At 54.1% G+C, this 22,227-nt stretch overlaps 8 protein-coding genes; 6 read left to right on the top strand and 2 right to left on the bottom strand.

Annotated features, from left to right (window-relative positions):
• Nucleotides 1-85: 85 nt before the first annotated feature.
• RCC_03087 (related to Drebrin F) lies at nucleotides 86-2,530 on the top strand (the record flags this gene model as incomplete). XM_023768379.1 has 2 exons in its annotated part: nucleotides 86-2,386; nucleotides 2,444-2,530. 2 exons carry the CDS (start codon nucleotides 86-88, stop codon nucleotides 2,528-2,530), a joined length of 2,388 nt encoding a protein of 795 aa, XP_023624147.1.
• Nucleotides 2,531-3,396: 866 nt separating this feature from the next.
• On the top strand, nucleotides 3,397-6,615 carry RCC_03088 (uncharacterized protein; the record flags this gene model as incomplete). Its single annotated transcript, XM_023768380.1, has 1 exon — nucleotides 3,397-6,615. One exon carries the CDS (start codon nucleotides 3,397-3,399, stop codon nucleotides 6,613-6,615), a length of 3,219 nt encoding a protein of 1,072 aa, XP_023624148.1.
• Nucleotides 6,616-7,373: 758 nt separating this feature from the next.
• Nucleotides 7,374-9,323, top strand: RCC_03089 (related to DNA binding protein SART-1; the record flags this gene model as incomplete). The annotated part of the gene is made up of 1 exon (XM_023768381.1): nucleotides 7,374-9,323. One exon carries the CDS (start codon nucleotides 7,374-7,376, stop codon nucleotides 9,321-9,323), a length of 1,950 nt encoding a protein of 649 aa, XP_023624149.1.
• Nucleotides 9,324-10,156: 833 nt separating this feature from the next.
• On the top strand, nucleotides 10,157-11,650 carry RCC_03090 (related to dosage compensation regulatory complex/histone acetyltransferase complex, subunit MSL-3/MRG15/EAF3, and related CHROMO domain-containing proteins; the record flags this gene model as incomplete). XM_023768382.1 has 5 exons in its annotated part: nucleotides 10,157-10,326; nucleotides 10,561-10,670; nucleotides 10,725-10,813; nucleotides 11,027-11,414; nucleotides 11,475-11,650. 5 exons carry the CDS (start codon nucleotides 10,157-10,159, stop codon nucleotides 11,648-11,650), a joined length of 933 nt encoding a protein of 310 aa, XP_023624150.1.
• A 540-nt stretch (nucleotides 11,651-12,190) lies between these two features.
• On the bottom strand, nucleotides 12,191-14,645 carry RCC_03091 (uncharacterized protein; the record flags this gene model as incomplete). XM_023768383.1 has 2 exons in its annotated part: nucleotides 12,191-13,261; nucleotides 13,326-14,645. 2 exons carry the CDS (start codon nucleotides 14,643-14,645, stop codon nucleotides 12,191-12,193), a joined length of 2,391 nt encoding a protein of 796 aa, XP_023624151.1.
• Nucleotides 14,646-15,366: 721 nt separating this feature from the next.
• On the top strand, nucleotides 15,367-16,430 carry RCC_03092 (related to phosphoglycerate mutase; the record flags this gene model as incomplete). XM_023768384.1 has 2 exons in its annotated part: nucleotides 15,367-15,689; nucleotides 15,755-16,430. The coding sequence occupies 2 exons, from the start codon at nucleotides 15,367-15,369 to the stop codon at nucleotides 16,428-16,430; spliced, it is 999 nt and encodes a 332-aa protein (XP_023624152.1).
• Nucleotides 16,431-17,823: 1,393 nt separating this feature from the next.
• Nucleotides 17,824-18,817, top strand: RCC_03093 (uncharacterized protein; the record flags this gene model as incomplete). XM_023768385.1 has 2 exons in its annotated part: nucleotides 17,824-17,887; nucleotides 18,069-18,817. The coding sequence occupies 2 exons, from the start codon at nucleotides 17,824-17,826 to the stop codon at nucleotides 18,815-18,817; spliced, it is 813 nt and encodes a 270-aa protein (XP_023624153.1).
• A 304-nt stretch (nucleotides 18,818-19,121) lies between these two features.
• Nucleotides 19,122-21,608, bottom strand: RCC_03094 (uncharacterized protein; the record flags this gene model as incomplete). Its single annotated transcript, XM_023768386.1, has 1 exon — nucleotides 19,122-21,608. One exon carries the CDS (start codon nucleotides 21,606-21,608, stop codon nucleotides 19,122-19,124), a length of 2,487 nt encoding a protein of 828 aa, XP_023624154.1.
• Between the last annotated feature and the right edge of the window lie 619 nt (nucleotides 21,609-22,227).

The raw sequence follows: 22,227 nt of genomic DNA on the forward strand, positions 1-22,227 counted from the left end.
TTGGATCTAGGGCTCGCGCTCGTGCAACCAGGCACGCTTCCTTACTTCCGCAAGACCTCAATCGTCCAGACGGGCGACTCCCATCATGGCCTCGTTGAACCTCTCCCAAAACGGACCTGCGATCGCGAATAGCTACCAGAAAATCGTCAACGCCGCGCCTCCTGGCTCCAACTCGCCGACGTATGGAATATGGGCTCTGTATTCGGTCAAGGCACCGCTGGCCAACGCGTTTCAGGCAGACTCTAGCAAGGAGAGTGTTCTGTCTGTGCAGACGACGGGCGAGGGCGAATTGGTGGATCTCATTGAAGACTTCTCGGACGGACGCATTCAATTCGCATTCGTCAAAGTCAAGGACCCCAACACAACGCTGCCGAAGAACGTCCTTATCGCGTGGTGCGGTGAGGGGGTGCCGGAAAGGACAAAGGGATACTTCACCAGTCATCTCAATGCTGTCTCAAGGCTGCTGCACGGCTACCACATTCAGGTCACGGCACGTTCGGATCGTGATCTGACGCCTGAGCTCATCGTGAAGAAGGTGCAGGACTCATCGGGCTCGAAGTACAGCGGGGGTGGGTCTGCCCCATCGTCCGGTCCTCCGCCACCCACTAAATCGAAACCGGTGCTCCCTACGAAGAGCTTCGGCGCTGCCGGTGGCTTCCAGGCGTTGRGTTCGCGCTCCAGGGCTCCTGCGCCTCAAGGTGCAGTGGACGACGATGGATGGGGCCAGGATGCGCCGCCAGTTGCGCGATCGCAACTGGAAAAGGTCGCGCCGGCATACCAACCTACCAAGGTCAACATGGCCGAACTGCAAAATCAGCGACAGCCATCCCAGTACCAGCCACCTCCGCGCCCTACCAACAGTTCGGCGGACGTGGTCAGTGGCGGTTATCAGCCTATAGGAAAAGTAGACATTGCTGCGATTAGGAAGCAGGCRCAGAATGTGCAGGATGACAGGCCGACTGTTGTCAAGGGCGCATACGAGCCAATTGGTAAGGTGGACATCAACGAGATCAGACGAAAGGCCCAGGGTGCTCCCGCGCCGGCACCACCACCAGCACAGACACGGTCCGCGGGAGAAGATGGCGAGACACCTCAGTCCCTCGCAGACCGATCTGCTGCGTTCCAGCAGGCCGGCAGATTGGCAGAGCTGCCGAAGCCCAAGGTAGCCAACCGGTTCGGAGCCACTGCGAGCAATTTCTCAGGCACCAAAGCCCCTGCACCTGGCGGTTTTCAGGCAAAACCTTTGGCCACGGCAGCGCCTGTGGGCACTGCAAGTAAGACTTTTGCCGACGAGGGCGGGAAGACACCTGCACAGTTGTGGGCGGAGAAGAAGGCACGAGAGCGCGGCGATGCAGGGGCCGCGGACACTCAGCGACCCTCTAACACTGGAGATAGGACAGCTTCGCCAATTCAGAGCCAGCCGAGTGGTGCTTGGGCCAGCGGTTATGAGGGAAAGAAGTGGGGTGTGCAGATTCCGTCACGCACTGGCGGCAGCGGTATCAGCGAGCAACATACAGGTCAGGATGATAGCGAAGCTCAGGTCGGGCCTCCTAGCGGCGGGGTGGGGTCTATTAGAGACAAATTTGCTGGCGCAGCGCCGATGGGAGCTGCTCGCAACGACACTGGGGAGGCACCGGAGCCCCCGGCGCTAGACACCTCCAGCAAACCGAATGCGGGAGTTCGTGGCGTACCGATGCCCGGGTTGCCTCCAAGAACGTCCGATGTTCCTGCTGAGCAGCATCAGCAATTGCCACCGCCGCCACCTCGAGGAGTGCCAGACGATGAGGAAGAAGATGAAGAGCCAGAATCATACCCGCAGGGCTCTCCCGTCCGAATTGCAATGCCCGTTGGTCGCGGTGCGGACCCAATCGAGCCAGCTGAGCAGCTGCCGCCCAGAGCCGTTCCAGCGTCACTTGCTCAAGTAGCCGACGAGCACCAAGATCCGGAGCCAGAGCAACGCATGCAAGCAAACGATGACTCTCGGTTGGCATCTCAGGAAGCTGCTATCAGCACTTTTGGTCATGCCGAGGACACGCGCGGTGCCGGAGATGCGGGTGGTAAGGAGGCGATCGCACAATACGACTACACCAAGGATGAGGCCAATGAGATTGAGCTGCAAGAAGGCGAGCGTATTGTCAACATTGAAATGGTAGACGACGACTGGTGGATTGGAGAGAACAGCAAGGGCGAAAAAGGCCTGTTTCCGAGCAACTATGTCGAGCTAATCGAGGGCGGTGCGGGTGCAGCTCCCCCATCGCCACCTATGGCCGGCCACGCAGCGCCTCAGCCAGCGGGTGCCCTGCCGACGGCGACTGCGGAATACGAATACGAAGCAGCAGAGGAAAACGAACTCAGTTTCCCGGATGGCGCGACGATCACGAATGTGGTGAGTTTTTCCTCGAAGACCGAGTCGCGAAGAGCGTTGTTAGCTAATGCAATTCAGGAATTCCCCGACGAGAACTGGTGGTCTGGTGAATTCAACGGCAAGGCAGGTCTCTTCCCTGCAAACTACGTCAAGCTCAACGAGTAGAAAACGATATAACAAAAGAGTCGAGCTTGCAACACGTAAATATATCCCAAGAAAACGCAGCTCCAGACCGATATGCCTCCCCTCCATCTTGTGTGAACGAACTGTGAAGATTGAAATATGCATATTTGCTTGCGGATTGATGGTTTTGCGCGTTGAACCGCCGGTTGGAATGAACTTATGTATCCACCATTCACAGATCCTTCGCATGTCTTTTTCTTGGTCTCAGTCCTGCATTCAAATGCACTCGCGGCAAATGTCCGCATAGATGAGAGATGTTCGCTAACTTTAAGTTATCTCCGATTTAAGGTTCGCGTTTCACAGCCGCGTCCCTCGCCCGCGTCAACTCAACCTCGAACTTTCACGATCAATGGCGGCCTAAACATTTTCATGGCTTTACACTCCGCGCCTGTACATTCGCCTTTCGAATCCGTTCTCTGTTAGCAATTGTGTGCGTCTGCGGCGCTGAGGAGACGACCTTCAGGTCTTTAACAACGACTCCAGCCGTCTTGGTCACCAGCGACTCAGCGAGACTCGGGCGACCTACATGTTTATAGCGAGGATAAGCTGACCCTCCAGGCACGCCACCCCTGGTGACTGCTGGGCTGGGAACGCCGCTCTAACTTGGACTTGTAGTGCTGTTTGAAGACCCAATAGCTGCGTGTTCTGTGAGCGAACGTCCTCCACGAGCTGTGTGCTGCCTGGATCGCAGTATCCGCCAAAACCACATACAGCACCTTCCGCTCTGAACACACGGCCATCACCTAGAGGAGTCACCGATCGGTTGCCTAACACATCGGCCCGTCCGCTCACATACAAGACCGGCATCCCAATAAGACCTCAATCGAGTTACGCCAGCACAACGCAAGATGGAGGAAAACGAATCGACACAATGCACTCAAGGAGTGGTCGATCCAAGGCGTATGGGCAGAAACAACTCTGGCTTGTCTGCAGAAGACGTGGCAGATGTGATGTGTATCCTGCACCCAACAACGATAGCCGCTTTCAAACTAGTAGCGGAAACTGCTGCGCGAGCTCCAGAGCACATACTTCAAAATGCCAACCTGGGCAGGCACGACTCGGACGTCACACCGAGCATGGTGGAGGAGCAAGAGACTTTTGTGCTGAACGATAACGCTTCCAATCAGGCTCTGGACCTAGCGCTGCGCTTCTCGACAAGGACGATTCAGCCCGCGCTTGGCTTTGTCTTTGGGCGAAACGCGGACCTATGTGACATCGCGGTCAACGGTGACGTCCATAAACGGGTGAGCAATTTGCATTTCGCCGTCTACATGAATGACTCAGGCGTTCTCATGCTTAAGGACATGTCGACAAATGGCACTATGGTAGACGATGTGCTACTCAAAGGGAAGAGCGACCATCACCCGAAGTCTCGTATGCTGAGCCATGGCTCTATCATCGCCATCATCTCGTACAACAACGATGAAATACTCAAATTTATCGTGCGCMTTCCATCCCGAGACGGCTTTCAAGCACAGTACGAGGCCCAATACCGTCGCTATATGGCCAGGCAGTCTGCAGACGAGATGAGGTACCGGCAGCGCAAGGGTGACGAGCTGCTGCTGAACCCAAGGCTCGCGCCAGCACACCCGAGGCAGCAGCACACGTCTGTCAAGGCCCCAATGATCCAGAATCAGTACGGAATGCACTGGAGCGGAGGCGACAAGTACAACGTCGTTGGCCAAATTGGCAAAGGCGCCTTTGCCAGCGTATACCAACTGGCGACCAAGAGAGACGGCCAGCTGTTTGCAGCCAAGGAACTTGAGAAGAGGAAGTTTATCAAGAACGGGATCCTCGACCGTAAGCTCGAGAATGAAATGCAGATCATGCAGTCCATCAGCCACCCAAGCATCGTGCAATACTGCGAACACGAGGATATTCAAAACCATCTGTACATCATCATGGAGTTCGTTGCCTGCGGCGACTTGCAGCAGCATCTGACCGAATACGGACCTCTGTCAGAATCCATGGCTAAGCAAATGGCCACACAGGTTTTTGATGCCCTCCATTATTTACACAACAAGAGAATCACGCATCGAGATATCAAGCCCGACAATATACTCATCGCGTCGCTAGATGATGATAACTTCGTCATCAAGCTCTCGGACTTTGGACTTTCTAAGGCTGTGAAGGACAACGACACTTTCCTCAAAACCTTCTGCGGTACGCTCCTTTACTGTGCGCCAGAAGTGTTTCCACATTACGATGCCCACGTCGCCGGTCAAGGAACAAAGCGGCCACGAAAGCAGATGCCGCCGGCGAACAGGTTCCACAGCTACAGCCAGGCGGTTGACATTTGGTCGTTCGGGGCGGTCTTGTGGTACTCTTTGTGTCATAAGCCGCCTTTCGAGGGCGTTGCCGATAACACCGGCCGCGGCATGTTCGATAAGATTATGATGACACCTCTGGACGCGGCAGATCTGACGAGGCAAGGGACTTCAGAAGAGGCTGTTGCCTTGCTGGTGCAGATGCTTAATACCGATCCAGCGGCGCGACCATCTGCCTTATACTGCATGCAACATGAGTGGTTTGGACCTCACAAAGCATCAGCATTACGACGGGCAGCTTCCCCACGACAGGCTGGATTGGGCATGATCGCAGAGGTCTCCGAGGCGGAACTAGGAGCTCGGGAGGAGTACGACGTCGCGGCGCTGAACAGTCAGTACAGCGAGGTCAGCTTGAACGAATCGGATTACAGCTTCTTTGATCCACGTCAATCCAAGCGCTTCAAAACGAACGACATGGATTATCGCGAGCAGCACGGCGATGTGATGGAGTCGAGCGTGGAGCAGTGCCAAGCAATACCGATCATCCTGGAGGAATCAGAGCAGGAACAGGAACCGTCCCTGTCGGAAGATGCGGCAAAGTCAAAGCCTCCAAAGCTGTTCGGTGAAATCAGTCACTCTGACCTACCAGCCATGCGTCAGAACAACATTGGTGAAGAGGCAGCTCCGAACCAACTCAAGGAGCGTGAAGGTCGGCATTTGTCCCAAGGCAGCCCGCGCAGCGGTCAAATCGACTCGCTTAAGCCTTTGGAGGCGTCTCCAAGTCTGTTGGGGGCAGAATCGTTGGTTCGGGACCTGAACATGGATTCCCCCTATCCCAATTCATCCAATGGCGATGGCAGTGACCTTGGGTCTCGAAGCGAACCGACTTCACCTAAGACTCCGGGTAGCGTCGGGGAGCACCCATCGCAGGAGATGCCAGCTGTATTGCCAGACAACACGCCTAAGCCGCCAGCGCCTGTGCCTTTCAGGCGCCGGATAAACTTGCCGCTCCCTCCATCTTTCTGGTGGGACCCGAATGATCCAAGCACGCACACGGTAGAGTACGCATCAAAAGCCAGCGGGCATGACTTCTCTGCCGAGCCTCTTTACATTCCAAAGAGCACATCGATACCCACGACAATCAGCAGACGCAGCGAAGCAGGCAGTGAAAGCGCAGCTGGGGTCGATGTTCAAAAGGAAACTTCTTATCCCGAGCTTTTAGCCATCAGCGGTACCAGCAGCAAGCAGCAGAGTGCCAATGCGCGAGCCTTGCCGAGCACCCGACCGCGATTTGGTCGACTCGTGCCTACGGATGACTCCTTCTCTCAAACCGTGATCGAGCTGAACGCCGCTCGCACAAGTTGGGGACGTAGTCCGGAAAACACAGTGGTCTTCCCCAACAGGAACGACACCCGCGTTCCCAAACTCGGACTGTGGGTGTTTTTCCACGCGCCTGGAATTGAAAAGGTGCCAGAAGGCGCCGACTTCACCCATCTCCCTGGATTGTACTGCGGAATCCGTACGCACGCTAGCCGCGGCGTGCGCATCAACGGCGTGCAGTTGACGGAAGGTGAGCACGGCAAAGGCAATTACGGTCGGCTTCATACTGGCGACCGTATCGAGGTGTGGGCAGGTAGCCGTGACGGCAGTCCGGGCTTGACGTTTGCTGCTGAGATATTCTATGGCGAGGGAGTGGCGCCCAGACCCGCAGACGCTCCCAAGTTCAAGGTTATCCGGAAAGCAGGCAACAGCAGTGCTACAGCCTCTGTTGACGAGGAGACGGGAGGGCGTACGGCGTAAAAGACATTTTGCTCGCAGAGCTTTTTCGCGTTTTGGAAGCCCGGAGGGCAAGATTGTGATGCGCTGCGATGCGCTGGTGGACGACTACTAACGACTTTTGATTCTGCATTACCAGGAGATAGCGAAGGACCCAAGCATTGTGGAAATTTGACCGCTATGAGCAATAGAGTGCTGTGTATGATACTTATATAGACGGGAAACTTTGAAAAGCCATCAAATCTCGACTTGTGACCATATCGCCGTTCATTGGTAATATCTCTGCGGCCTTTGCAGAGTGTAGGAACCGCAGCACGGGCGATGGAGTTGACATCCTTATGATGGTAGAATCTGACGGATGTGATGTAGGCAAGCTATGGTTTGTTCCCCCAATCAAGGCCCGACGGGCTCTGGGACAAAGTGGAATATAGCGCCCGGACTGCACACCGAGCTCACGTAGAGCTCAAGATGTGAGCCGCATTCTCTCTAAGACCTGTCGACCGAGCGTGCTCCATAGTAGTGAAGGTCCCATGATCGTCGAAATGTCGCAGCAGTCAACCTGCAGCGCCCGGAAGCGCGCAAGGACCGCTGGACACAGGTCATTGTTTTGCGAAGAAGGACTGCGGTCGAAAATTTTGGAAGTAGTCACGTAATTTGGCGCTCGGATCCCGGAGCGCCCCGCTTGCATGTGGTCACGCTTGCCCGCTTCTCACCTCCGACAAGACTTCAACTTCCATCTTCCCCTCCTTATCATAACAGCAACCACATCGACAGCCGCCAAGATGACGTCCGTCGCCGATATTGAGCAGATGAATAAGGTCCGGGTGTCGCTTGGTATGGCACCGCTGGCAGTTCCCGGCCAAAGCGGACCTCAATTCAGAGGAGATGACTCGGGCAGCGACAGCGACGAGAGCGATGACCTCAGCACCCTGGACAAGCGTGCTGCAGCTGCCGGGAGTAACTGGCAAAAGCTTGAGGCTGAGAAGAAGGAGAAGCTCGAGCGGCAGAAACGGAAGGAAGAGGCGAAAAAGGCACGAGATCGAGCGGCACGAACTGCGAAGCTTGAGGGCAAAGGCTTGGGCGAAGCGGACGAAGACGAAGAAGTTGACACGCGCACATGGCTGTTGCAGCAGAAGAAGCGCCAGAAGAAGATCGAGAAGCTGCGGAAGCTCGAAGAAGAACTGGCCGCGCGGGAGCAGCAGCAGGTGGAATACACTGCCAAAGATCTTGCTGGGGTCAAAGTCGGACACGAGGCTGATCAGTTTGACGACTTCACCGGCGAGCAGGTTCTTACGCTTAAGGATACTGAGATTGGTGATGAGAGTGAGGACGACGAGCTGGAAAGTGCCGATCTCAAGGCGAAGGAGAAACTTGAGGAGAGGTTACGCTTGGCCAAGAAACGGCCGGACTATGACCCGACGGAGCAGGGAGAGAAGCAAAACGTTCTTTCCAAGTACGACGAGGAGATTGATGGCAAGCAACAGAAGCGCTTCACTCTGGATGGACAAGGCAGCTCCGCAGCTGAAGCAGCACGCAAAAGAGCAAGCGAGAATGGTCAGACAAAGAGCAAAGGCATTCAAATCTCCTTGGATATGCTCAAGGATGATGCCCCCACTTCCGACTACGTCGACCCGTCGACAATCAAAGTCAAAAAGCCCAAGAAGGGCAAGAAGGAGAAGAAGACTCGCCAAAGGGCCGCGGACGACGATGACGTTATTGTGCAGCCCGCGAGCACTGCTGATGCGGATGCAATGGATGTGGACAACACTGCAGTGACCAAAAAGCCCGTGTTCGAATTCGATGACGATGATCTTCAGGCGAAGCTAGCTGAACAGCGTCGACTGGCCCTGAAAAAGCGCAAGAGAACAGATGCTGCAGAGGTCGCTCGACAGATGCGCGAGGAAATGCCAATCGATGAGCCAGAGCTCGAAGATGGTGGCATGGTCATTGACGAGACTACTGAGTTTGTCGCTAACCTCAAGAAGCCAGAAGAAGAAGAACCAAGCAGAGCGAGACAGAGCAAAACTCCGCAGCCGGCTCATAAGCAAGATGACGAGGACGAAGACGGTGACGTCAACATGGCTCAGGAGTCGTATGGCGCTCTGCAAGACAAGGACGAGCCTGTTGAGAGGACCGCGCAGGACATTACCGCTACTGGACTCGAAGAAGAAGAGAGTATGGCTGGCCAGGGCATTGCGGCAACGCTCGCAATGCTACGCAAGCGCGACTTGATTGCGAACCCCGCCTCGGAGGATCTGGCTGAGAAGGAGCGCCGTCGGCAGAACTTCCTGGCGGAGAAGCAGCACTTGATCGACGACTACGACCGAAAAGCTCGCGAGCAGCGTGAAGCCGATCGTCGCAGCGGCCGCTACGACAAGCTGAGTAACCGCGACCGTGAGAACCAGGCACGCCAGCAGAACGACCAAAGGGAGCAGTACATCGCTCGCTTGCTTGCTGAAAAGTTCAACAAAGAGTACCGTCCAGACGTGCAGCTGAGGTACAACGATGAATACGGTCGCTCCATGAACCAGAAGGAAGCCTTCAAACATCTCAGTCATATGTTCCACGGCAAAGGCTCAGGCAAGCAAAAGACTGAAAAGCGTCTCAAGAAGATTGAGGACGAGAAGAAGGAGTCTTCCAAGGGCATGCTCAGCGTCGACGAGCGTGGCATGACCAATGTGCAAGGCAGAGAGTCAAAGAGGCAGAAGACTGCAGGTGTTCGGCTGCAGTGAACATCTTGGAAGCAGGACCCGACAGGTTAGTAAGCTCCTACAACAATTTACAAAGACACACATATTCATCAAGCAACCTTTATAGCTTCGAAACTCTCGTACATGTAGGCAAGCCGACTTCCCTGCAGGCAAGGTAGGTCGTTGCCGTTTTGTTCGTTCCGCCCGGACGACATCACTCTTCGGAACACCAATATACGGTAGGTCGTGAGGACTAATACCCGAGTTTTCTCGTGTTTCGTGTCAGCGGTGAACATGCTCGGATGAACCAATCAGTGGCGGTCTGCGGCTCCCATTCTCGCTCTTGTAAGGCGTGGGTATGGGGACAGATGACCGCTTAACATGCTGCAATAGATGTGAACACCGTCTTCACTCTGCGATGCCACGCTCAGATCGGCAGTTGATGGAATTGCACCCAAGGATAGGGTACTAAAGCATGCTTTGGAGCTATTTGCGGGTCCTCTCTAGTTGTCTGTATGCCTAGCGTGCACTCCACAAGGCGATCATATCTGAGTTAGCAATATGTAGCCTCCCATGCCTGTAAATATTCAATACACCTTTACGTTTGCAACGTCCACCTTAGCTTTCCATTCTCGCGACATAAGACGAGTGAATCAAAAAAGCCACTGAGAGTGCGGGATCCACTTYATTTTGTGCTCAGTGCCTATTGTGGAAAATATTCGTCGTGAAGCCCGAGCGCGTGTCGCGTGTCGATTGTGCGTCTCAAACTTTCCAAACCTCCCATCTCCCTCTCTCCCGAACTCAACAACCACACCCTCTTGACCTCTTACCAGAAAACTTTCACCGCGTACGTGTCACAGAAAAACTCAATCACAATGGCACCCTCGACGAATCCGCAGCCAATGTACATCAAAGATGAGAGAGTACTCTGCTTCCACGGCGAACTCCTCTACGAGGCCAAAGTCCTCGACAGCAAGATGAAAGACCCAAACGACAAAAAGGAAGGCTACGTCTACCGTGTTCACTACAAAGGCTGGAAAAACACGTACGTACCTGGCCATCTCATCTTTCATCTCTTCAGCCGATATTTCCTCATGCTTCGAGCCTCGCCCTCCTCGCGCAAGAAGGAATGACAGTGACGCTTCCGGTTTCTCAACGCGATCTCAAGCAATTCTCACCCTGCATTCATGTCTGCTTGTTGAAATCGCGACAGATTGTGAACGTCCGCTGGCCATTTCGTACCATTATCGCATACATATGCTGACCGCGAGAACTACAGTTGGGATGATTGGGTTCCGCAGGAGCGAGTCCGCAAACTCACAGACGAGAATAGAGACCTCGCAAGCAATCTGAGGAAAGACTTGAACACGCAGCAACGCGCGACCAATGGCAAGTCATCCAGTGAAAGCCTTTGACATGGAACTGGTCTGACGATTGCTTTAGCACGTGGCAGCGAGGATCGCAGCTCTGCAGTACCACCGCCTCCTCCTCGGGGTACCAAGAGAAGCCGCGAGATTGAAGGGATTGACAAGGTATGTGTTTCTATCACTTTTCATCATATCCACGTGCGTGCAAGAACCATCCCTGGAGAGCCTTGCAAAGGGTCATGCTTCGGCAATACCCATTGTTCTCTCGTTATGCCATCCTTTCATCGTCACTTGCGGAGAGCAAAGAGACTTGTCGACAGACTTTCGCAAAATGCCACCGCAACGCCCAAGACTTTGGAACTGACAACATATGCTTAGGAGGACGATTTTGTGCGACGACCAGCGGTGCGACTTTTCATGCCAGATTCGCTCAAGTCGATCCTTGTGGATGATTGGGAAAAGGTCACCAAAGACCAGAAGCTCGTGCCTATGCCGGCTCCAATTTCCATCACACAATTCCTCGACGACTACAACGAAGCGGAAAGCATCCACAGACGGCCTGGATCTGCCGAGGCGGACATCCTTGAAGAGGTCATCGCTGGCATCAAGGAGTACTTCAATAAGTCGCTGGGCCGAATTCTGCTTTACCGCTTTGAGCGCCAGCAGTTCTACGAAATCCACAAGCAAGTTGAATCTGGTCATGGCGACCACGCAGGCAAGACTCTCTGCGACATGTACGGGTGCGAGCATCTACTGAGATTATTCGGTAAGTACTCCACACGATGAACGGCCATGGCGGATGAGAAGCATACTGACACTCACGCAGTCTCCATGCCAGACTTGATTGCGCACACAAACATGGACACTCAGGCCGTCGCTCGTCTGCGTGAGGAGCTGGCGAAGCTCACTCAGTGGCTGGCAAAACGCATCGATAAGTACTTTTGTGCGGAATACGAACATGCTGGGCAAAACTATCAGGACATGGCGAAGACAAACACTTGATTGAATTGAGAGCTGGTATTTCGACTGAAAAGGCTCACTGATTTGGGGTATACATTTGCGAATGATGCGAGTCGCATCTGGAATGGATCCAGTCATATGACACAGGCATGACAATTTTGCACTTATACTTTCTCGATGAACAATAGTTGCACGAACATTGCAGAACTAGGGTTAGGGTTGGTGTAGTGGGGCTATCAATCACCTGCGGCTTTGCGCAGTTGACAAGGAACGGGAAAGCATCTGAACCTACTGGGAATTTGATACAAATCGGAGAGACGACACGAGCTAGGGGATATTTTGCCTAGTACGATGTTGGGTACATTCGCGGTCGAATCCCACGCGGAACGTTTGTCTTAACCCCTGGCGTGGGAGGTGGTCGTTCCATCTGGATTTTGACCCATGCAATTATTTTTGAAGGTTCGACCGGTTCTCAGAGGTGTCTTTTAACAATCTGTTTTACAGGTCGGAACGATGCCGGGATTGCTACCTAAGCCTCTGGCATTGTCGCGCAGACTCATATCCAGTTCCCGCTGAGCCGCTCTACGACTTGCTCAGGCACATGAGGTATCTCATCAGAACACCGTCGGTCTTGAGTAGTTCCACGTCCGCTCTAAACCCAAGAGGATCGTCCTCCGTGGCCACTCCCGTCTCGTGCGCCAGCATATCACCGAGACTCCCGTCGTACCGACCCACAAGGGTCGCCGTACAGCGACCACATAGCTTCAGACCGCAACCAGTTGGACCGTCCTCTTGATCTGCAGTGCACTGCAAAGTAGCCAGACCAGGACAGATTGAGCAAAAGGCTCCCAGATCGGTTTCTTTGAGATTCCCCTCTAGCACGTCGCTGAGTGCTTTCTCCTCGGCTTGAGTCGTGTAGTTGATGTTGGGAATCGGACTTATTTGATGCATGTTGCACATGATGATGGAAAGGCCCGCAGTTGTACATCCTGTACAAAGCGCGGTGGGCTCGACAAATGTGCTTCGATGGCCGCCATCAATCTCCACGAAGCCGCTGTTGTCATCGTAGTCGATGACAGAGGCCTCCACCTTGCCGAATCCAACAAATCGTAGAGCGGGCTGTTCGCAGAGATGGCATGGCTTGCTGGACGTCTCATCATCGCAATTGAAGCTCATCGGATGGCTGAAGCTTGTGGTTATTGTTCTCACCGTTCTTCGTGGGCCGTCAATATGCCTCTCCTTGTTGCAGTGGCCAGCACCACTATCACAGAGAGGCGTTTCGTCGGTTGAAAGACCTCCGGCCACTGGAGATGACTTGCTGGGCTCAGAGAATCCAAAGAGAGTGGTGGTATTCTTGATGGGTGCGTTCTTGTGAGGAATCGTGCAAGCATTACCAGTGCGCTTACACTCGTTGCAAGCACCCCATTTACCTTCATAAGTGCAAGGCGCGTGAACATCAGAGCATTCTACACAGCTGATGGGGCGACGCTTCTTGTGACCGCCCTCCTTAATGATAGCATCACAAGTGTACGTCGGCTGGTTGTCGCTGTTAAGAACCGGGAAGCCCCCCTCAAGAACAAGCTTGTACTCGAGACGAGGTACGATGGCCTCCTTGACAGGACCTGCAATGCACTCATGGCCTGCGATCTTACACTACATATCGAGAAAGGTGGTCAGTTGGATTCGTAAACGTTGGTTTTGGTCGGTCATAGCGTACCTGCTGACAAGGACCGATGTGATTCCGAGTCGAATTAAAGGAGCATGGCACGTGTCGCCGCTTGCAATCCTCGCATGCGAGCTTTCGAACTGGCTCTGTGATCAGAGCGCAGGGATCGCCGACCTCAGAGCAAGCTAGGCAAGGCCATTGCGTTGGATCAGTCGCCAATGAGCACTCGGCTTTGCCATCTACAACAACGGCCGCATCTTCGCCGTGAATGTTGGCGCACGTCCAGCAACACCTGGCAATAGGCTTGTTCTTGAAGTCAACACGCAGATCGACCGATTCCAGCCCTTCGGTTCGTCTTTGCCTTTTGAGGTTGCGGTCACGCTTCCGTGTGCTCTGCTGGACCGACAAGCGGGCGAGCATGCTCTTGAAAGCACCTTTACACTTGTCAGTCGTAAAAGCCAGGGAAACCATGAGGCCCGCGTTTGGCTCTGACGACTCATCGCTCGTTATTCCGCCGGTGATTCCTTCGCCCTCGATAGTTGCGCCTTCACTCAAATCGAAACCCGTGACATTGCATGTCTGATGGCTGGGAGATATCTTGCGAACTCTCTTGGTGCGTTTGCGTGGAAGACTCTCGTTTGGATCGTAGTCTCCACTCTCATCTTGGTCTCTCCAGGTCGAAGTGAAGCCTCGTCTCGAATCGCTTGTCGGTAGCCGTAAATCCCATTTCTTCAACACAAGGTCGCCTCCACCATCAATCTCAGAAATTGGATCATCTTCGTCGTCTGCATCCTCTTCATTCAGGACCATGGACGTATCACCATCACCGTCGCTGGGGGCTTCTTGAAGGACGCTCTTCTCCTGTTCGTCTGCGACAAATTGAAGCCCGCAACCTGCTTGTCCGGACTGAGTTTGAATGTAGCTCGTGTCATTGATCTCGAGCTCAACCGGCGCGCTGTTGTCAACGACTTTCTCAACAACAGATCCTGCATCTTTGAGTATCGAACCTTGGCTCGAGAGGAAAAGATCTGCTCTACCTTCTAGGACATGTCCAGGTGGCGCGCCGAAAATGCTGACATGAGGCAACATTGCAGAGTCTTCAACCTCTACTACAGCATCAGTATAACCTGGAAGTTCAGTGAGGTGAAGACCACCCTCAATGTAGGCTTCTGGAATATGCTCGTCGTCGAAGGTTGGCATTGGGTCGTCGGGTAGAGCATCAATCTGCGTGCAGACGTCCGTCTCCACAGGAATTTCGTCCCAAGTGGTATCAGAAGGCTCGCACATGTCAGTCATTTCTGGCTGCGACATGTCGTTGCGACTGGCGATGGGGCTTGAGTCGAATGACTGCGGCAGCTCGGTAATGGCCATCGTGTTGTGTTGGAGAAGACACAAGTCGTCCTGCAGGCTTCGTGTGACCTGCAGGCTTCGTGGGATGATTGAAGAATTGGACGTGAAGCATGAGGGGTTGAAGGTAAAGGAAAGTGGAGAGGTTGGAGAGTGAAGGACGGAGAGGGTGTGTGGAGGGGCTAGACGGCACACAGACAAGTTCRCATGTGTCCTGCTAGCAGAGTTGATGAAAACTTCTCCAGAGATGTCTGTTTCTAGGTCTGATGTCTGATCGCCTGAAAATTGGGTGGAAGTTGCTGTGATGACTTCACTGTCCGATAAGCACATGTTGACAGACCGACCGGAACCAGCTAAATGGCGAGAGGAAGGAGGTCACGATCTTGACCTCAGTATGATTAACGTGGGATAGCCAGATAAAGCGTACGGAAATGTGAGTATGTGTTGGTGATGTACGAAGAAGAAGCTTGAAATAATGTATCATGGGAGTAGGCCCCATGATGGCATCAGGGAATCTGTGGCTTCCGGGCATAAGGCACTTCCCCTGCTGATGGAACGGCATAGCATGGTTGATAATTATTGACGAGGTGGTGGTGTGAAGATGTCGAGGAGAACGATCATCCGGGATCCCTGCAAAACTGGCGCCGGGCCGTTGCTGACAAGGAAAGTTTTCTCGTCCCAAACTTCCTCTGACATCGATCATCATCATCATCGAACGTCAAACCGGTCACAATGGTTCACACACATGGAGCTGTATCTCATCAGACATGGGGAGACGGTTGATAATGTAGCCGGCCTTTATGCTGGCGTCCGAGATTCCACCCTTACCAACCATGGCGTTGAGCAAGCCCGTCGGTTGGGCGACCACTTTGGGAAGGGAGAAGCACGTGTAGCATTCGATCACATCTTTGCCTCGCCACTATCCCGAGCGTACAAGACTGCACAGGCACTTCAGACCGCACAACTAGCATCGGGAAAGGAAACTCAAAGACGGCTTGGGGATCATACGGAGACGACGGATACCGTTGAGATTGTGCGTGTCTCAGAGCTGATTGAACAAGATTTCGGGTTGGTCTTCAATCCTGATTCCGGTCGGCAAGGCGGAGCGGTCTACTGATCCTTTACTGTTCTAGATTCTACGAAGGGAAGAGCTTTCAGGCGCGTACTGACCCTACGAAGTCCGGCAAGGACGCACATAGGGAGAAACACAAAGATGATCCAGGTTTCGTCGATGTCGAAAGCAAAGAATCGTTGAATGGTCGAGCGGACGCTTTCCTGGACCAGCACCTTCTCCCACTGCTCGATATTGGAGATGGCTCTCGTCGTGGTGCCATTGCGGTCGTCTCACACGGGATATTGCTGTCACATTTGTGGAGGAGGCTGCTTCTGCGTTTGCCACCGAAGAGCGTGACCGTCGCTCCTGATATCATCGCTAGCAAGGGAAGTATTGTTCTTCAACACCTTGGTGGGTGGAGTAACACTGGATACTTACAACTCTTGTTGACTCCCAACGGAGATGACATGGTTGAGAACTCCAGGTCGTCTCCGGCGCCTAGCGCCTTGAGAGATGCTATTCCTGAGTATCAAAATGAAGCGGAAATGGAGTCTTCCGCGGCGGTTGGCGCATCTTCGAAAGAAATTTCGTCGACGCCGCTAATGCTCCATGGCTGGTCAACACTCATTGTCGCGATTGACAGAAAGGATCACCTCGTTGGCCTCAAACGTCAGAGAGGTGGCATTGGTCGTTCTGCTCACGATGAAGGCCAACAGAAGCTTACCGGCTTCTTCAAGCGGAATCGAACAAGCTGAACATGCGGCTTCTAGCAATTTCCAAACACCGAGTCAACGAGGCATGCCAGCCAAAATCAAATATGGGCCTAATCAAAAGGTATGTTATCCTGTGTTGTTGCCCCCAAACGCCCATCTGATGATAAACAATCACACACACTTCTGAAGCTCTTCGGAGCCTGAAGATTACCCAACTGCTGTCTGACATGCCCAATATTTCCCCCAATTAGATTGAAAAAGCGCAATCACCACACTTTAGCTGACTTTTCAATCCAGGCACATGTTGATGGCGATGAGGGTGACATTCTGCAACACACCTTGCCAGTTTCAGGAAAACATCCCCTGGCCGCGAATTCATTCGAGCTTCATGGCATGGATACCGTAGAGTGACACAGGCTCTGGTGGTACGTATCCATGCTCTGCAAGTAAGGAGAGCTTGTATATCAGGTCGTGTAACCGAGCACCGTGGTGATACGGCTTGAATGTAATCCCYCGTTCCTGGTCGAGGCTCATTTCCACAATTGATTCCTTGCAACGCAGGGAAATCGGTGAATGAGCATTACAGATCCCTGCCTCAACTACGCGAACTGCCACGGGTCAACGCTGGTACAGGTTTGATGCTGTTGCACTTGGACATGTACGTGGATGGACGGCAAGTAGCCAGCCAACGCAGTGCGGAGCGAGTTTCCTGAACGTTGAAGACGGGATCCTGCTTTCATGTATCTACATGATGTGTTGTGATTCTGAGGTGCCCTGCGTTTTGTCATGTGAAGCTTCAATGCTTGCTTGTTCCAATGACGATGATGCCAAGCTCTGTTCATCCACTAGTTCCAATGTGGCCATGGCGTCTCTAGGATTCCAGAATGAGTCGGCATGCACCACACCTCCTTGTGCTGCACTCATTCGCTTCAACTGCTTGCCTATGCCCGCCTTATGTTGCTTCCACGACTGAACGCGTGGTATCTCGAAGCCGGGTAGTTGCGAGCACATGCGCTGGGACATTGAAGGCAAACGCTGCCGCACGGTTTGCGTGGACTGTGCGACGGCAGCAGCTCGCCATCCGGTAAGGTAGATGTGCAAGAGCGCCTCGTTGTGCGCACGCAAGKCAGTGACTCTTTCTTGTGTTCATCAAATGCTGTGACTAGCGGCAGTCGCACATGCACGCACGTAAGGTAGTCGTCGTCGTTGTCGCTCGTTTCAAAGAAAGGGCCTCCCAGCCACTGCGCTTTCCTTTCCTGCCAGCCACCAGCAAACCAAACTTCACATCAAACCGTTTGCTCTTCTTGTGTCAACCACAACATCGACATCCATCCATCAATCAACATCCAACCAACCAAACATCCTCAACAGCATCTCACTGTTATCCCATCACATCAGAATCATCTTCCACACAATCACATCAACATCTCTCAACATGCGTTCCGCCGTCGTGCTTGGCGCCGCCGCCCTCTTCTCCATCAGCGCTGCTGAAGTCACTGGTGGTGAGTTATTCTGCTATCTCGTGTCGAGCACGTGGAGCCAACGGTGACCGACGAGCCAAACATGCTCGCGCGGTCCGCCGTTGTGACCGTTGACGTGCGAACGTTGGCTAACTTCCCTCCCAGAGTTCCCCTGCCGTTAGATGGATGGTATCAGAGGATGGAATGCTGACCTTGACAGTGACCTTCACCTCTACCGTCACCCCGACCGAGTGCGCCGCAAGTGAGTGTGACGAACCGTCCCCGGCCTCGATATCAAACCCAAGCCCCGGCAGCTACATTGCACCCGAATCTTCCCCTCCTGCACCCGATTCCCCATCTTCATCTGCCTCCACCTCTGCATGGAACGCCCTATCTGTGCTATCCGCTGCTCAAGCAACCTTCTCCCTGGCCTCCACCCTCTCCAATCCGTCCCCATCATCCTCTCCTGCATCCCCTTCCTCGTCAGGCCAGAGCGCAGACAGCTCATACTCCATTCCTATAGTTCCGGCCAGCACGTCGGAGCTCTCCACCAGTACCACCACAGTCGTGTCGTTGACTTCGACCTCCGCCACATCCGTCGAGACCGGCGCAATTCCAGCATCTTCCACCACCGTCGTGTCGTTGACGTCGACCTCCACCACATCCGTTGAGACCGGCGCCGAGTCGAGTGCCACCTCCGGCACTGAGAGCCCGGTCACTGACTTGCCTGCGTCGACTACTCTCGTCACCAGCACAAGCACAAGCTCAAATGGCGATGCCGCCGCTTCTGGCACCACTTCCGCTGCCTCCAGCAACGAGGTCTCCCCAATCAGCGCCTCCGAGACCAGCTCCGGCGCCACACCTGCCTCCAGTACCGAAGCTCCGCCAGCCAACAACGCTGCCGGTGGCCTCGAGGCTTGCGTCGGCATGACCTTTGGGGGAATTGTGGCCGCATTCGCGCTGATTTGAGCGGCTGTACATTTGCACGGGAGCATTCCAGCTTCCGGATTCACGACTTTGAAATGATGCACATGGAAAGCGATTGGGTTTTATGGCGTACGGCAAAGCACGGTGGTATACCCCAGCGTGCCTGATTCACCGAGAAACGACATTCAAGCATTAAGCGAGGAGCACGAGCCCGGCGTGGCTTCACTGATTCATTGTAATTGTAGCATCAGAACTGCGTAATAATTGTAATCGAGTCTGATTGCAATGTCCATCATTCAATGCACGTCCTCCCTATCCATGCTGTTATCCCAACACACTTCTGTCGCTATATAATGATGTACTCTCCATCAACTCGATCCATGGCTTTCCGCCACCTGAATGCCTGCCCATATCTTCCCGTCCGCCCAGCCTCAGAGTCCCGCCTGCGAGCTCTTATCTCAGCCACCTCCGCGCCTGGTCCATTGTTGCCCATCTCCCGCCACACCTTCTCCAACACTTCTAGACTGCTGATGTTGTTGAAGAATCCGCTCTCCTTCTGAACCTCTATGCACCTCGTGCGGATGATGTTACGATGTCCTTCGCTGACACACTCGGTCCCTGTGATGAACAGAGGCCACAGCAAGAACTTGTTGACGCAGCTTGTAATCTCGAGTGCGGTGATGTGAAACAGTGCTTTTGAAACGTATTTTTGGAAATTTGAGTGAGAGCTGGGCAGCATGGGCTGACCAAGCCGTTCTGTGTAGAGAAGGGCGGAGAAGCGGAAGCTCTCGTTGATGTGGAGCAGATCACGCTGACCCAGCTCATACCCTGGTGAGGTTGTTGGCTGGGTGGAAGCCGGCGTGGAACCGGTCTCCATTTGCCATGCTTGTAACCTTGCGCGAATATCGGACCACTCGGTCCAGAATTCACGTCTCTCGTCGATGTTGTGATGTCTCAACTCGTCTTCACCCGAGCCGTCAGTGTCGTCGTCGGAGTAGATGGGGCTGCCCCAGCCGTTGCCGTCCATCTTGCTGTAGTCGGCGGTGGAAGAAAACGTTTTTCGCTTCCTTGATGGGGACGATTGGAGAGGATTACTCGTAAAGGAACGCCGCGGGCCTTCCTGAGGCTTGACGGGTCTCCCTTGCGCTAGAAGGTTGAGCCGGCCGAGCCYTGCAATGAGCTTGAACAATCGTCCGTCACAGCCTGAGAACTGCTCCAGTGCTCCTAGATTGGCCGAGTAATCCAGCATGTCGAGTGTCTCGCCTCTGATCTGCGTCTCGCGGTCATTCACGGCACTGGTCATGACGTCGAACCAGATGAAGAACATTTCCACCCAGCCCGTAAACTCGGATTGGGCGTGGGGGTTGCGGAGAGAAAGCAACTTCTGAACACCAGCCAATTGAGTCTTGAACTTGGAGAAGCCACTATCACACACATRGAAGAGGCACAGAATTAGAAGAGTCGCTAGAACGGAGTCGTCCTGAGCTGCACGGGCGTCTGTCAACTGCGTGTTCAACTGATCGATCGACATTTGCTTGTAGCACGTCTCTTCAGGCGAAGGCTCACTTGCACCAGACCTGCTGGTGCCATCGAAAGCGTTGGTAAGTTCTTCAACAAACCCTAGTCGCCGCGGGAGAGGCTCCTTCCTCATGCGGATGTTGTTGGTTGCTAGCGCGGCAATGGCGTTTTGTAGTCCTTCGTTGTGAACGGCGAGCTGGAGGATGTGCTTGCGATATGGATTCTCGGGACCATCAAAGGCAACCAAATATGTGCAAATATGGCGATCATAATACTCCATCAAGGATTGCAAGCGCGGCGTCATGTTGAAGAACGGGCTGCTGAAGCGCGTGTCGAAGATGTTCATCGTCTTGGTGTCGGACTCTTCTTCTTGTAAGTCGAGCTGGTCGAAGGGGTTGTAATTGAAGTGCACATCAACACCCGGGCTGAAAAGCATCTCATCATGGGCCATGCCTTGATGGAAAGAATCAAGCTCGGGTAGCGCAGAGTCGTGGCAGTGACCATGGTCATTATACGACCCCCTACTACKAATGGAGTCAATGCTGGAGCTCAGCGTATCGTAGGAGTCCATGGAAGCGCTGTTTAAGCTGTCAATTGAGCTACTCAGCGGCTGGCTAGTATACGACATGGGCCGATTTGGCTGGAACGACTCCGAGATGTTGACAGAGCCTGGCGTCCGTGGGAAGTCAAAATGAGGTGAGAAGTCGTCTGGAAACGACCCCGTCGAGCTCGCGGAATGAGGAGCGCCTGGCCCATCGTACTGAGGCATGGAGGTGTGAATGTGCTGCAGGTTTCGATGCTGTAAGGATGAAGGGCCGGCGCGAGGAGGAGGTTGAAAGCCATGGAACTGCCATCCTTCTTGACGAGCCTGAATGGTGGGCAGCGAAGGGTGGAATCCCGATCCGTGAATGTTCAGAGGAAGGGAGGCCGAGTAAGATGAATGGAAAGCCGCACTGGCAAGCGTAGCATCGGGTTGCTCTTCCTGCTTGACAGGCTTGCCTACAGAGATCTTCCTCCGCCGAAGCTCTTCTGCATGAGCATCAATGCCCGCAACGGGAYATGATAGACCTCGAAGCTTTCCCCGACTTGCAACGCCAACTCCCCACGTCAGAGTCGTCTTGTAGCCTGAGCACTCCTTGCCGATTTCTATGCATTGGGTGCAATAGGGTCGTTTGCGGTCGCACACAACATTTCCTTTGCGGCACGAAAAGCAGTCATCGGCGGCACCACTTGCGGCCGTGCGCCGTCTCCTCTTCCKTGGTGGTGGGGCAGGAGCAGAATCCGCAGCAGGTGGTTGGTTGTGTCCGGAGGTCATGGTCGACTGGCTGCCGTCTAGCCTGCTTGTCACAACAGTCGGCAGGCAGGCAGGCATACATTCATTCATACAGATGGAGCAGGTGTCAACCATCAAAGCCAGGAAGGAGCAGGCAGAGTTGATGTGAATTCAAGGCGGTATAAACTGGGCGAAGCGACGGCCTCGGGAAGGGAGTGCTGGTCAGTGATCACTGGCCGCCTCGGACAGCCCCGTTGCCAGCACTAATTAATAATAATGGTGCCCTCGTGAGGTCCCTCGAGCAATCCACGAGCTAGAAGGCTAGGAGGTGCCGCTGCAGCAGGGAAAGTTTGGTCGAGTGGAGGGCTGGCTGCTTAGGCGATGAGATCTCCGTCCGCTCGACCGCCACTCACGCAAGCACACGCTGGCCATCCCACGGACGAGGCCGCACGCAGCAGGAATCGAGGTACGCGATGATGAATGGGCGTTGCGGTGCGGTGCGGCAGTCGCCTGTCGCCTTTTGCCCACTGACCACTCGGATTTCCGGGTCGCGAGCGCCTCCTTCATCTCATCATGCTCGCTGTCGGGCCTGCCATGACATGGCGTGCAGTCCATACCTAACGTCCACCGCGATTCACAAGACAGCTGCCAACGGCGCGCT

Source organism: Ramularia collo-cygni, assembly GCF_900074925.1.
Source record: "Ramularia collo-cygni strain URUG2 genome assembly, contig: RCC_scaffold03, whole genome shotgun sequence".
NCBI classification, from domain to species: domain Eukaryota; kingdom Fungi; phylum Ascomycota; class Dothideomycetes; order Mycosphaerellales; family Mycosphaerellaceae; genus Ramularia; species Ramularia collo-cygni.